The sequence below is a fragment of the Petromyzon marinus genome, chromosome 5 (genome assembly GCF_048934315.1).
Source record: "Petromyzon marinus isolate PM22_M1 ecotype Great Lakes invasive population chromosome 5, UKy_Petmar_22M1.pri1.0, whole genome shotgun sequence".
Taxonomy (NCBI): domain Eukaryota; kingdom Metazoa; phylum Chordata; class Hyperoartia; order Petromyzontiformes; family Petromyzontidae; genus Petromyzon; species Petromyzon marinus.
In genome coordinates this window covers 8,200,406-8,216,020 of record NC_133671.1, presented here as the reverse complement: position 1 = coordinate 8,216,020, position 15,615 = coordinate 8,200,406, and the positions used below count along the sequence as shown (strand labels likewise).

The following is a 15,615-nucleotide window of genomic DNA, read 5'->3' as shown; positions in this document are numbered from 1 at the left end:
TGAATCTTGGATCAATATATTGGCTGCAAAAACCCACATTCGAAGTTAACATTGCCTTTTTGGTGGTTTAATTGTAATCATTTGTAATCATTTTTAAGTGTCATTCCCCTGCTTACATTAGGCAAGTCTGTATGTAGAACTTTTTTCGCACCGTACGTAGCCAACCATCCTAATTGGAGGTGCGGGGCGGAAGGACATCAAACTAAACACAAAAATATCAGTTCTGAAGAAATGAGTTTTCAGTCTAGTTATGTATATCATGTGATACATTACATGACATCTAAATGTGAACAAGTATCGAGATGCTGTACAAAGAGAGGGACATGGACATCTGGAGAGCTGTTTGTGATTTTGATTGCACAGCAGTCCTCACGATATGACCAGGTAGTGCTTGCAGGGTTGGTAAAAAATACACATTGGGCAAAGTCGATAGGGATTATCTATGGAGTGGTTAACCCCTCGCCATACGTTTGTACAATTTTCCGCTACTGGATTGAGTCTGCCAATGAATATGTTTGCTGTGTGATAATATGTTCATAACTGATGCAGGGGTGTCACATGTCAAAGCACTTGGCTGTCACAACTTGGGATCCTGGGTCTGATTCCAGGCAGCTGACCGTGGTTAAACCGGGATCTCGGGTGGAATAAGTTATTGGTTTCGGCCTCGTCATCAATGACTGCACAAAAAAACTATCGCAATAAATTTGATTTTGCACATCATTTGGTTTGAATGTCAGTTTGATTGTCATGCGATGAACATTGCTGCTTGTAGCAGGGCAGGTGGAAAAGTGCTACATCTGTGTGGACCAGATGTCGCTGGAAGAGATTCCAAAAGCAGTTCTGTGATATCCACTTTTGTGGGCTATTATCTCGCACAAAGGGTTGTACTCCTCCGCAAGATTTTCAAATGGACTCCTTGTCTCATTACATGATGCCGATAGCACAATCGTGATTACATTTGGGAGAGGTTTGCAGCGTTGCAATGGGTGGGTGGGGGAGATAGGGTGTGACAGCACGGGCAGCTCAGGGTGTTTGTAGCCCTCAAGTCGACCCCGTGACACACTCCATTGCAGTTTTGAGTTGGCCATCAAACATGTCGAGTGTGACTACTTCTGGTCCATACTGGTGCACAATTATTTGGCTAAAGAATACACAATGGCCATCATCGATGTCCGTGGTGCCGGTGCTGAGCGCCGACTCGTTAATGTGCGGACGTGTCGCGTGCAGGTTCATGGAGAGCGACACGGTGCCGCTGGGCGCGGTTCAGCCTCCCGCGGAGCTGACGCTGAGACACGGGCGGCACTTGCTGGCAGTGCCTCGCGAGCCGCCTGCCTTCCACACCCAGCCCCACCCGCACAGCCCCCGCAAGCACCATGTCTACACGTATGCCACCCAGCGCTCAAGCAAGCACGCACGCATGCACGCTGTTGGCTAGCCGGCCTCCTCGGGGGTTCGATCCCGACCCTGACGCCTACTGTATGTTTGAAGTTGGCATCTTCTCCCTGTGGTCGCGTGGATTTTTTTTTTTATATTTGGAAACATGCATTTTTATTATTTAGACTCTTTTGCTGCTGTAAATGTACACGTGATAAGTCACTTTGTTCAGCTATCACTTATGGCCAGGTCACTTCTGAGCAATAAGTGAATGGTTCAATGGGCTTTACCTGGTAAGATAAAAATAGTTTGGTTTCATTCGTATATATATATTTTAAATAATTTATTTACCTTTCCTATACTTTGCACTATTATGTTTTTGTATTGTTGTAACGTTTTGATCCACCCCTCCTGGACATTTGTGAGAAAGAGCAGAATAGCTCATATGATTCTTCCAGTATAAGTACATATTTTGATTCTCTTTCTGACATGCTTTTTGTTAGTCCACTGCTGGAGGAGGGGCCTCTTCTTGGCTCATTCTATTACTGGCCTCTCAAACCAATCTGGAAAAATCTTGTTTACTTACCAATATCTACGATTGTCCACACTTGTCTGGCAATTAACCTTCACCCCTATTTGCTCAGTCCACTACGGCTGAGAGCCTTTTCCTAGCCCGTGCGGTTGCGGTGGTAATTTGACCAAACATCACTACGCTTGTCACTGCAGGTTGGTGAAGGCGAGGACCATATACACGAAAACCTAGAAGTACAGTACAACAATGGATTTTGCTGCACTATTCTCTTCACTTGCCCACCGTGAAGTCACACAACCAACATGGCAATTGTTTGGTTGTTGCCCATCCAAAAACACTATCCAGGCTTAGCTTCCAAGATCTGTTGAGGTTGGGCAAATTCTAGATAAATTGGACATGGGCCCACTCCACTGTGCATCGTCAGTTTTGCTGATGGGATTCTCTTTGGATGTATAGGACGGTTGGCTGATCAAGTGAAATTTTGATAATTGTTTTTTATTTACCCTTTTATCTGGCAACAAAACTGACACCTTTTTTTAAAAAGGAGTCATGTTTGCATTGACCACAATACCTGCGGTCGGAATGCAAACAAAAAACATAACTCTGATAATGTATGCACTGTCCTTGAAATTGATTGGTCCACACCCGAGACTGCTTTCTTTAGAGCCTAGTCTCACATGGTGTTGGACCAGATGACGCCAAAAGGCGCAGAAAAAAAAGTTGTCAGTTTTGTTGCCAGATAGAAGGGTAAAAAAACAATTATCATATTTTGCTACTGGCAAAGGAGGTTCCAAAGTGACATTTTTTTTAAAACAAATCATTATTCTTCGGAATGAGACACAATGAGTGACACCGTGGGAAGCAAGTGGTGGTTATCATAATCAGTGAGTGCCACGTGGCGAAATGTTAACTACCTTGCCTGGTGTACAGGAGGAGTTTGTGGGTTTGATCCCGACTCTGACGCCTGTATATTTGGAGTTTGCATATTCTTCCCATGGTCACATGTATTTTTCTCTGAATCCTCCAGTTTTCTCACTCTACATTTAGAAATATGTGTTTAGAGTATTTGGCTGCAATACATTTCCACATGGTAAGACACTTCGTTGAGCTATCATTTGTTGCCAGGTTACCTGGTAAAGTAAAAAACGTTGGTTTAGTGTTCATCTGAACATCATGCAGATCAATGAACTTCCTCTCTGCTTATTCTTTGGTTCTTTCGGTAAAGTCACGTAGATAGAAAAAATAATAAAAATAAAGTGAATAAAAATATCACGACGTTTCGATCACAACACAAGCGGTCGTCATCAGGCAAAGGAGTTAGCCTCTAAAGGCAAACTTTATAAAGGTTTAGGGATGGGCGTAGCACCGCCCATGCACCAGGAGCATGGGCGCTGCAGCAATGCAAATGCAGCAGCAATGGCAATGCAGCAAAGGGCCGCCAAGAAATCCCTGCACCCCGCTCGACACACCACACTGCTGAAGTTGGAGGTTGATTGACAAGAAAACACAAGTCAAGTCATGACCCAAAGTGGTTGATGACATTTTTGCAATAATTGCTGAGTCTATAACCTTCCTCTTGGTTGAAATTGTCTCTGTCTGTATATATGGATGGCTTCATGAACGAATCTTTGTTGATAGCCAGTAGGCTTGCAAAGTACCATCATCTTAGAGAAATCTATTTCGTCTGAGCCAGCCTTATTAAATTAATGATCAGCGACGGCAGAAGTATTGGTCCTACCGTGTTTTAAATCTGCTTTATGTTCATGGACATGGTCCGAGACATGTTGCTTAGTTTCCCCAATGTAACTGCTGCCGCAGATACAGCTTAGTTTGTAGACGCCGGGATATTGCATGTCAGGAATCTTGTCCTTCACAGATGAGATCAGATCACAAATTTTATGTACTGTGTTAAATCGGACCTGGATCTTGTGTTTGTTCATGGTTTTGGAAATCTTTTTGTTTACCCCTGCTTCTTGCCTCATGCTACTTGACTTTAGAATGTTCTCCCATCGTCTCTTTTCTCAAGCTCTTATTAGCTTGCTCAGTTCAAGAAACGTCTTAGCTCTTATCTATTACAACTTTTATAGTGTTGTTTGTTGCTGGCAGCTTGTCTTTTTGGGGCCTGTGCTCAGCAGCTGTGGGTAATAAACATGGAATATCCACCATTTAATCCGGATATTGACATTTTACATATCTTGCAACGTAAACTCCTTGGCGTATATGATACACTTTGGATTCATAGCTGCATCTAAAAGCAGCATTTCTATTCAGGCACACATGGCCAATATTGATCAAAATATTGATCTGGCCGTTTGACACTGGTTAAAGTGCTCACTGACAATTCTAAAGTGTTAATTTAAAATCCTGCATCGAATTAAATTCGGTCCGTCACCTCTCTGATGTCAATACAATGATTACTACTTTGTGTAGAGTCAACAGTGTGTAATGTATAGGCTTGTTGTCACCTTGAAAATGTATAATTTCCATCACTGCCCAGGTGGCACTTATGATTATTAGCGTACGCACATATTAGCATTCATGTTGCGACGAGTACTTTGAAAGTTCAACACATCACCACCTATTGTACCTGCCTTTGATAAGAGGTGAATGTATGCACCCTGCCTTGTTGTTATTTAGGAACAAGACAACATCCCTGGCCAATGGAAAAGAGCTGCTGGTAACTGTGAACAGCTCCCTACCCAGCCTCCGGCCACCATCCTGCCCACACTTCAATAAGACCGAGTCTCTCCGGTATGTATGTATGTATGTAGAACTTATTTCGAACTGTACATAGTCAAATGTGCTAATCAGAGGTGCGGGGGAAGGACAACAAACTAAATACCAAAAGAAGTTGTAAATAAATTGTATTTCAATGTCGATTAAAATAACATAGCTTCAGTGGCTTCCTAATTTTGACTTTTCTCTCTGCCTGATGAAGACCGCTTGTGTTGCAATGGAAACGTGGGTTTTTTGCTTTAATTTTATTTGTAATGATTTTTTTTTTATCTACGTGACTTTACCGAAAGAACCAAGAATACGGCTTCCTAATATCAGAAGGAAGAGCGTTCCAGACAGCTACGGAAGCGCGTCTGAAAGTGCGCGATGCAGTGACCGTCTTTGTACGATCGCTGGCCAAAGGATGCTGTGAGGATGAAGACACATGTTTATTTTACATTTAAATTCCAGTTTTACTCTTGGTGATACGCCATGAGACCACAGAGAAATTCTATTCAGAACTCTTACAGTGGTGCAGTGTGACATCACATCATCACGTGTCAGAAAATGGTCTTCGTAGGTCGTGGCAAAAAACTCTTCACTTGGCCTCATCCCCACACAAGCACACCTTCAAACCAACATTATTCCAGCTCTTCAAAGCTGGAATATGCTGTGTGAATTTAAATATCATAATTAACATTATGGGTGTTTAATGCCATCGTGATTGAATGCATTTTTCAAGTTTGTTTTGTTAAACAAGGTAAACCTGAACTGGATTCTTGAGAACCCAGGTTCATCACAGGTGGTTTCCCATATTCGAACCCAGTATTTCAGCGGTTCTTATATATTTGAAATCTCATTGATGAGGTGTGTGTGATTGTTGATTGATTTGGCGTGTGTGTGTCTGTGTGCAGGCTTGCAGATGAGTTGAGAGGCTGGGTGTACCGTCACGAGGTGGAGCGGCGCAAAGTGACTAAACGGTGGCAGCCCAAGCCGCCCAGCCCACCGGTACCTATACAAAGACAAAGGCCCCCCATGTAGCCTTTAACATACTGTTGGGGCAAGTGATGTTCGCGAGCACCTCTGAAGGCTGGCACAGCACACGAGGAAGTGGGTGTCCCAACACGACACCTGGCTACCTTTGTCTCCCCAGTGCTAATGTCACCGCACTGCACTGGGTACTCATTCAAGGCTGAGTCGACCTAGGGGTGGCCTAAGACAGGTTCATATACCATATGGTGTTGTTTGTGGCTGAGAGTTGAACCCAGGTAGTTGGTATTATAGTGCTGTGCACAAAAGAATTGCCACATGCAAAACCCATTTCCCCTCAAGGCAAACGCACACACAGACCAAACCTTCCTGTGTACATGTAGACAAGCTTTATTAATGACCCACAGTATTACTAGATCTCATCGTTGTCAAACTGCATGCTGTGACCTTGAGTGTATCTTATCTTATCTTGGATAGAACTAGATTGGACAAATAATCGGAATACTTTCCAAACGTATGCATAAGCACCACCCTACGTTGAACGCAGGAACAAATGTCGTTCATGCTTTATGGCCTGACGACTCTGCAATTACGTGCTTGATTTGGCGCAAGTGCCGTGGGCGATCTTCGTGTTGAGAGCCTTGCCTCTGTCTCCTTCAGAAATTCACCACCAAGCGGTCATCCATTGGGCGAATCCTGTCCATACCTCACCCTGACGCCACCAGGTGGGTGTATATATATAGATTATATTTCTACAAAGTACAAGGCAACTGTTACAGCCATGCTATGTGGAGCGTAAGCCAGTGAGGGGCTGAAGAGGAGGTGTTTTAGAGGTGGTGGCGGCTGTGAGGGCGTTATCAGGAGTCGTCAGGCTGAAGAGTGATTCCCCGATTGACGGGGAGAGGTCCATCGGACTGCCTGCTCGTTTTCGGGATGACCCAGAGACCCATTCCACTCCTGCCAATACGGCTGTCATAACAACTGCGTTCTGGTCACAGAAGACAGTGCGCCAGGAATTGAAGCTTCCAGGGAGGTTGTGTCTCTCCTGGCCCTCTGTGCAGAGCATGCCAAACCGGACTGTTGATGGGCTGTCTAGCATAGTTAGACCTTGTGTTAAGTGATCTCACGGTGTTCTTGGTTCCTGTTCGTGTGTTACTTTAAATATATGAGAATAATGCTCTAGATCTCGTGTCCAACCTTTTCGTGCATCAGACCCTCAAAAACCCCCAAACTGCAAAGCATTCGACTTATAATCACATAAAAATATGAGTAACGAGTTTTTTTTAGAATAATAAATTATTTACCCATAGCTTTAACATAAGATTAGTCACACTTTACTCTCTGCGATGAGATCAGATTTCTGATAATCTGTATAAAATGACAGTTACACCCTCATGCTCAACAACTGCACTGGATGTGGGTGCTTAGTTGGCCAATGCGGATATGTGACGTACACATACGCATGCACACACACACACGCCACTGCGTCGGTATTCACCTTCGTCAGTGGTAGCAGGGAGGAGGCATTGATGGCATCGGGAATATAACGTGGTCTCTTGGTGCACGTTGGAGTCATGTTTTGTGTGTGCGTGTGTCTGTGGAAACAGGGCAATGCCCTCCAATCAGCTTCAGCTGTATGGAGGCCCGGCGCAGGGATACATAGACTTCCTGGAGGCGATTGACAGACAAGATGACACCTTCTACGTTGTGTCCTTTAGCCGGGTGAGCATCGCTTTGCTCTTTTACTTTATGAATACAAATGTTGCCGTTCAGTCTCCCAGGGCGCGGCACTTCAAACGACAGGCGGGTTCCTTAAATCTCATCGCCCCCGTCCAACCGGTGGTATAAAATGGGTACGCAGAGTCCATCAGCAGGCCATGTGTGGTGGGGTAAATTGTGGGTATCTCTTTTAAAACATCTGATCAGTGTGGAAAAGTAGGCCAAATACCCGCTTAGAGGGGGTTTCTCGAGAGCTCCGTCTAGTGACGATCCTTCTTGTCAGCAGTGGTGTGAACAGGCGGTTGCAGGGCTGTACCTTTTTGCCTTGCCTTTACTTAATTGGATTTGCTTGCAAGTAAAGTTTTATCAGAGATATACTTTCATCTTAAGTGTTATTATTGATATGAGATAGCATCAAAAATATAGAGCATAAATTATGGTAGCCGGGTAGACCAGCATTCATTTGTAATAACCATTGAGCCAACTTGCACAGTAATTGCAGTGAGAGTGTATAAGTTCCATGAAGCGGACATGAAAGACCCCGTAAAATTAGCAGGTGTAGTTCAATGTATGTTATTGTCATGTTCCAAGACGAACTTGTTCTTTATTCACGAACTGAATTGTAAAATAAATATATAAACTTTATCTGAAGCTTTCGTGACTGCAGGAATTACTCTTTGGTTCTTTCGGTAAAGTCACGTAGAAAGAAAATAAATAAAATAATAGAGTATGACGTTTCGATCGCAACACAAGCAACCGTCGTCAGGTAGAACTGTGTGTCTGTCTGTGTGTCTCCGTGTCTGTGTTGTCTCTCTCTGCTTGTGTGTCTGTCTGTGTCTCTCCGTGTCTGTCTGTGTGTCTCTCTCTCAAATGTAGTTCTACCTGATGACGGTTGCTTGTGTTGCAATCGAAACGTCGTACTCTATTATTTAATTTATTTTCTTTCTACGTTACTTTACCGAAGGAAGCAAAGGCTAATAAATGTATAGTTAGGTAGAGGGATTCGGCTATGGGTGGGCTCTCACTTTGTTCAGTAAAGGCTACTTTGGAATGTTGCTGCCTCTTTTTTTGTTAAGACAAACTGGTTATCAAACCTGCTCTCCATTTCCCTCCATGAATACCATACCAGGCGTGTTTGGTTCTCGCAGTGTGACGGGTAGGCGTTGTCTGCGATTGAATGAAATACTTTTCAGATACGGCAAACACTTCTGCTGTGTGTCTGCATGTCAATAAATGGCAGTCATAGCTTAGTAAGTGTAACCATTCATTCAGCTGGTTATATTTACTAGGTTTTTGAACTGATTGAAGTGATGAAACGCACCCTTTAGTAGCTTATCTAATGTACACTATTTGAGTATCAGTTCAGTGGAATTAGACACTGGTCTATGAAGATACTGTACAATTGCCTCATTTGCATATGATTTACATTAAAATTTGAAGGCTAGGATCAGTCTGTCCCTTCCACAGGTGTTTCATGATCTCATGAGTCATACATTTGTGTGCTATGATGAAGTCACATAATTGCTTTAAGCGTAGCTCACTATATATTTATTTTTTAAGGCCACAGTGTTATTGACGAATGAGTTATTTTGTTAATTGTGCTCGTGCAGTATCACCAAATAATTGGTTGAATCATAAGTCACGGATGTTGTTTTGTGTATCACCATGCACCTTTAAGTGGGTGTTTATTAATGCCGCATGTACCACTTTAGACTGTTAGCCCAGACGGACCTTGCCAGTGAATGATGTGGACGTACAACAAGGGGAAAGCCAGACTATGAGAACAGCAGAGGGAGGTGGGTAGAGTTACCTCCCTGAGTGCGGATTATAATGCGAGGCTGCTGGACAAGGCTTGATTTATGTACATTTATAAGGAGGATGATGCTTTTACTCCCAAGGATCATCTGTTGCTGCCCGCTATGAGCCACAATAAGACACGGAGACCCAAGATGTCTTTGGTCATGCCGGCAATGGCTCTCAACGGTACAAACATTCATGAATGCAGCACACACATACACACATCATAACCACTGCCCTCGCCACTGTCAATCGCGTATCTAAAAGCCTGTTTTCACCCAGCTGAGATGGGTTGACACCCAAGCAGGTGTCACCTCAGTCAATCCAAATTTGATTAAATGTGTACCACTTTGTAGGACATCAGTCGTGGTCATTCGATGCAAAGATTGGCCACTGCCATCATCATGATCGGCCATGATATATCTCATTGCTCAATGAAGACCTCTGCAGCCCATCGCCATCTCTCGTTATCCTGTAATACAATCATCAGTGCAGTTCCTGCTCACTGACTGATCTCATTGCTCCATGTCCCCTCGCTGGGAGTATTTTAACCTCAGCCATATGATTGTGGAATTTTATCCACGGGGTAATTGCCGCCGATGGAGATGATTACCATCGCACACTTTTTTAAATCAGGGGCACTTACAACTTTTGAATACTGCCAAATTATTTGACAAACTGCGCCACCATAACCCCCTCACCCTCTGTGATGCTACACGAGCAATAACCGTGTCTGCTTGTCATGTGTGTGTTGAGGGGAGCGGTGGCGCAGCTGTTGGCACGCTGCGCTACGAACCCGGTGACCCGAGTTTAATTCCCGCTTAGGACCAACACCCGTGACGACTATCTGAACTGGTCCTGGGCCTCCCCGAGGTTGACTCGGCCTCAAATTGGTACCTGATGCGGTGTGTAAACATCGCCGCTGGAGAGACAGAGGCGACTGCGCTTGGTGCAGTTGCCCCTCGTGTGCCGCGCCGGCATTCATAGCCTGCTCGCGTACAGCACTTGCCCCAACAGCCTGTTTAAGACTACGTGGGGGGGCGGGGGTCTTTGTCTTTGTGCGTGCTTTTGTGGGTGCTGCCCGCAGACTCGCTGGTGGACGCTGGCCCGGCCGGCTACGAGACGATGATGCAGGTGGACTGCGAGGTGACCAACACGCGCATTGTGCGCATCCGCAGCTCCTCGGTGCCGCCCAGCCTACGTCGAGCGTCCCACGACAACGCCACGGGTTCCTACTCCACCAACAAGGACACGAGTCCGCAGGTGCAAACGGTGCCCCGCCAGGCTCGCGACGATACGTCATACTTTACAAGATGCAGGATAATCATCGCATTGGCCATTTTGCGTGGGGTCGTAATGTCATCGTGCCTTTTGTCGTTGGATTGACGAAGGGAAGGGGGGGCTAGTAATGCGAGATGAGGTTGGTAAATTCCACATGGGAGGTTTTTTTTTTTTGGGGGGCGGGGGGGTGGGCAGTGTTGCAATCGATTCTAGGTTGGACGTGGGACGCGGTGGCGACTGAATCTGAGGATTGGAGTTGTTGTGGTCTCATGACGTCACGTTGCTGCTGCGATATGACCCGTGCTCTGTGCGTATGGCCTCCCAACAGTCCGTTAAGTCTACACGGGGGGGGGGAACTCTTTGTCTTTGTGTCGCAAGCAGGACCCCGCTCACAGGGGGGACGAGCCGCCCTTGCGCACGAGAGCGGCCCTCTCAAGGCGGCGGCTCGAACGGGCGGCTTCCCAGAACGCCTCGGATGCCTACAGGAATGCTCAGGTCCCCGTGAGCATCGACGGGGAGGGCGACTTTTAGGGCGCGAACGATTTTAAATTATTTTCACGTCGTTTGTTATACACGTCACCCAAAGGAGTCCCCCACAACAATCACCTTTGAAAAAGATATGAGGAGCCGAGTGCCCAAAATGACTGTATTTCAGAAGGAAAGACAATTTTGGGTAATTTTTTTCTCAAAAATGTTTACAACAGGCATTGATGTTAATGCAGCAGCACCGCAGACACCCGTATGTCAGGCTGTAAGAACCCTGCACAGTTCCCCACGTCGGTGCATACAGCTGCGTTGCGTTAGCCAACCAGGAACACCGCATTTTCGTCAATTAACTGTTAATAGCATTTAATATGCAAAGCGCTTTGGAAATATTTCTCAGTATATATTTTAGAAAGCTACTCATGTCACCTCCTCCCAGAATCATGAGAAATACGTTGGCATTTTATGCAATGCTCCAATCCCCGACCGAGACATTTGAGGGTGATTCCCTACTGCGTTTAACCAACACAGCTGTAAATTCTGGATAGGTCAGCTATACTTGGTGACCCTATGAACTTTCCACTGTGCAGTGAGAAGAAATGCAGGACATTAAACAATTTTATGCATTCACCTAACTCGTAATCCTGACACAGCGCGCATTTCAGTTGTCATCAATAAATTTCACCAATGGCAAATTGCTTACCATGGGTAAATTCCCCCACCCATTAGAACTCCCTCTATGATGCTGTCAGAGACCGTAGCTCTGCCAATTGTTAATGAATGCGAATTGACTTTATTCACAATACACATCAGAGACCTGTCTAGGACCAAGTGTACTACAGCCCGCATTGCCCATCGGCCTTTATATCTGAGGTGCGCACATTGCCTCCCCTATAATCATTGACCACTGGCTTGGTTTGTGTCACCCGGCTTCATCTGGCATTATCTGTTGTACATTACTGTCCGATAGTGTGCGACTTACTGGCTGCAACATTAACTGGCATGTCATGTGTATGTACTGTTAATATTATTCGTTATATGCCTATTAGCTTAATAGAAACATGAATCACTTTTTTAATTATTTAAAAATATACACATAGAATATTTGATCCAGTTGTATGCAGACGTTAGTCCATACTAGGATAGCATACATATACATTGTGTATATATGTATGTGGATCATGTATGCATATGTGTGTGTGTCCATTTACATACATATTTTTTGCATATAATAATGTTGGCCAGATTTCGCCTGTGGATTATACTGCTTGTCATGACTTCCCAGTCTGACTATTTTTGTTGTCTTTGTTGGAATATTGTAGAGGTTATAAATATTTATACATGATTATTTTCCCTCTGACCTATAGTAGGTATATGTAGTACTTAGTCGTTAGCATTGCAAAGGGAATAAATGCTAACGGGTCCAATTATTTGTTCTGCAATAGAAACCAAAATTATGGCGACTGCTTCAGAATTTGGTGTGGGAAATGATTTATTCAAATGGTTTTGTTTTTAATTTAACGTCTAGTTTTTGTTTTGTCCCTTACAGTACTTAAATGCTGCACTGACGTTTAAAAAAAAACTGAACGTTGGGCCAATATGACGGGATACTTTTTCATGAGAAGCATAGGCTCAATGATTAATTAATTGTATTAACCCATTCCTGCTCTCAGCGCAATCTGCACTCAGCCTGCGAAAGCCAATGTCTTGTGCCCCCTTTGCTCCTAATACGGCACACGTGAAACCAATGCAATGCAAAGTGTCTTGAGGAGAGAGTCCCTTTCATGATGTTTGAGCTATTTAGAGTTGGTGGTGGAAATCGAGTCTCCCAAGGATTAACCACTGTTGACTTCCCGCAAAGTGATACTCATTTTTATCAGCCCCCAGATAAATGATGGGCTGATTGTTGACTGTAATATGACCTCCGTGACCTTCCGATTGAGTTGCGCTCTTGCCACAGTGCCACCTACCCAGATGACCCATGATGGTTTCTGTACGTTTTGAGAAAGTGTCTTCTGTCCAATGTTTTAGAAGTGTTGCTCTTGAGTCCGTTTTAAAGTTTTGAATGGGGCTTGCAACGTTCATATCTATTGAGTGACACTTTTCATTGGAATATTGATGAGACTAGTTTGTCAAGGGTCACGCTTTAGGAAGTGTGCATCGTTGTGATTACAATTGCTGGACTCCCTTGTATGACCAACTCGCCCGGAATGCGTCAGACCTCGGAAGTTAAGTGGAATTAAGCCTGGATAATGCTTGGATGGGAGATCGAGCTGGCGACCTCTGGGTTGCAAGTCCAGTGAGCAAACCGTTACACCAGGGCAGCATCCAATATGCTCTGTACGTTTTTGAATGTGTCACTGAAGTTTTGTTGAGAAAACATTAAAATTAGTTATAATGAACTAGCAACTGATGGTTGTGTATGATTTCCATTGTTATTGATCTGACTGTTTCTAACTATTTAACGAACCAAGTAAATACATGTAACCCCAATGAATTTACGATCGAAACTTAGATTAATTATTTACAATTTTGAAGTAAAATGTAGCCACATTACACATCTTTTGCATTGACTGTGACACACAGATGGCAACTAAGCAATAACGTGCCAGAATTTGTCGACTGAAGGGTGGCTGTCTAGTCGGCACAACTATAAATAAGCCTGATGAGAAAATCACTCTCTTCTTCATAGCCACGGTCAATGTACTGCTGGATGAAGACCTCACCAAGCCACCACCATCTCTTATCAACCTGTGATGTAATAATCCACCTAACACCTTTACCCGAATTGATTTCACTGCTTTATCTCCTTGGTGGATGCCATTTCTCAGACGCTTTTCTCTTCACGTGTGTCACATTACATCGCTATTTTCCAAACACTTTCCCCCCCCCCATAAAGATACTTTTGTTGGCACATTGATGCACCATGTGAAGTGTATCGGTTCAACATGTCTTGAGTTAAATGTATTGAACATTTCCGACGGTCATTTTTTCTGATGATAAAAATCAGTCTAAACATGCTGCACATTACTAAATAATGTAAGCATTTTTAAGTGTGTGACGGTATAGTTATTTAAATTAACATTTACTCTGTTGAAAAACAGACGATGAGAACAATGTTATGGAGCTCTAGATATAAAATATGGTAGTTTGCGACAATTGGCTAATCTATTTTTCAGAAGCATTGTTATAAGCGTATCACCAAATGTTTTGTTCTATCCTTTTTTCACATTTTGTTCAGAAACTTATTTTTTTTTTAAAGAATATGCCAAGTGCTTGTTAAAACCTAATGTTTTTCACGTGATATTTATGGATTGCGTTGAGTAAAGAAAAGGGTTTGTGCGACCTACGGTGGCTTCATTTGTGTCCCTTCTGTGGGGGGAACCTTTTGAGAATGACTGTTGAGCTTTCATGAGACTTGTTTTTGCTCCTTTTGAACTTGCTTGCATGTCTCTTCCAAGGGTTATGCCACATCTATTTGCATAGTTTTATCTCGAATGCCCATTATCCCCAAAAACGAGTATACGGTGAACGTGAACACCTTCCCCATTCATTTTCACTGCGTAGGTTGGGCTGTGTAGGTCTCAGGTGTTCGTTTCTCAGTCTGCTTGTCCTGGTGAGGGTCGCGGCGGCAGCGTGCTGAGTAGGGCGGTCCAGACCTCCCTTTCCCTGGCGACAGACTCCAGCTCTTTCTGGGGAATTTCCAGGTGTTCCCAGGCCAGCCGAGCGACATCGTCCTGCCAGCGTGTCCTGTGCTAGCTCCGGGATCTCCGCCCATTGGGACATTCCCGGTAGAGTTCCAGCGGGAGTCTATTGGGGGCCGTCCTTACAAGGTGGCCCGAACCACCGCAACTGGTGTTTTGGGTTATTCCTGAAGAAGCTCACAACAGTGGGGGAATGACGTTTATTATAGTTGGCCACGTACGGTTAGCACGATTGGCTACATACTTTGCAAAAGAAGTTCAACATATAACATGCATAGGTGTGGTACAATACTAAAAGACATCTGCGGTGGTGGCTATTCATGGCTGTAATTCCGCACTGTGAGGGTTTGTGGATCACACACGTGAAACTTCATTCCCGTGGGCATCGAGGTACCACATACCCTGGCTCTCCAGGAGAAGGCAGTGCAGCAAGTGGACTAATCACCATTTGTTTCCATCTATATGGGGCTAGTGCTGCCATCTTGCGCAAGTGGGTTTTCTCCGGTTTCCTCCCACGCGTATAAAAACACTTGGCTGAAAACATCTTAAAATTAAAACCTATTGCAGGAACCTGAAAAAGTCCTACGATTTTCCTGGATAAGTCATTAAAATAGTAAATATTGCAATTTTTTTTTACTTTTCAACATGCTTTTTTCCACCAAATCCTTGAGCTGCTCTGTGCACAAAGGACACGTCACCTAAAAAAGTATTTTGTTTCGCTCTAATTGTCAATCCATATCCACTCCTTTGTAATTAGCAGTTGGTGTCTGTGCTAATAATGAGTAGTGGGCAGTGCCTCTGTCTGATGGGAGAAGTTGGTCCACTGGTGAAAACGTCTCATACCTGTGTAGTGACTGACTCAGAGACACTAAGAGTAGGAGGCACTGTTTATTAACACGGCCTAACAGTTAACACTTGGTAACTACGATTCCCAGTCAGGACAGCTGGTAGACTGCCTGACTGGCGACGGTGAAGACTCCAGCAGCACGACGGGGATCCCACTCCACACGACAGCATCGA

General features: G+C 44.3%; 1 protein-coding gene across 1 annotated transcript in view; it reads left to right on the top strand.

Annotated features, from left to right (window-relative positions):
- ATF6B (activating transcription factor 6 beta) overlaps positions 1-14,240 on the top strand; it is a 34,138-nt gene extending 19,898 nt beyond the window's left edge. The window contains exons 10-17 of the mRNA XM_032946802.2: positions 1,228-1,383; positions 4,544-4,657; positions 5,536-5,629; positions 6,272-6,336; positions 7,219-7,333; positions 9,229-9,313; positions 10,215-10,390; positions 10,790-14,240. Of these exons, the coding sequence (XP_032802693.2) occupies positions 1,228-1,383; positions 4,544-4,657; positions 5,536-5,629; positions 6,272-6,336; positions 7,219-7,333; positions 9,229-9,313; positions 10,215-10,390; positions 10,790-10,939 (955 nt within the window). The 3' untranslated portion in view covers positions 10,940-14,240. The remainder of the gene's footprint in view (positions 1-1,227; positions 1,384-4,543; positions 4,658-5,535; positions 5,630-6,271; positions 6,337-7,218; positions 7,334-9,228; positions 9,314-10,214; positions 10,391-10,789) is intronic.
- The last annotated feature ends 1,375 nt before the right edge of the window (positions 14,241-15,615 follow it).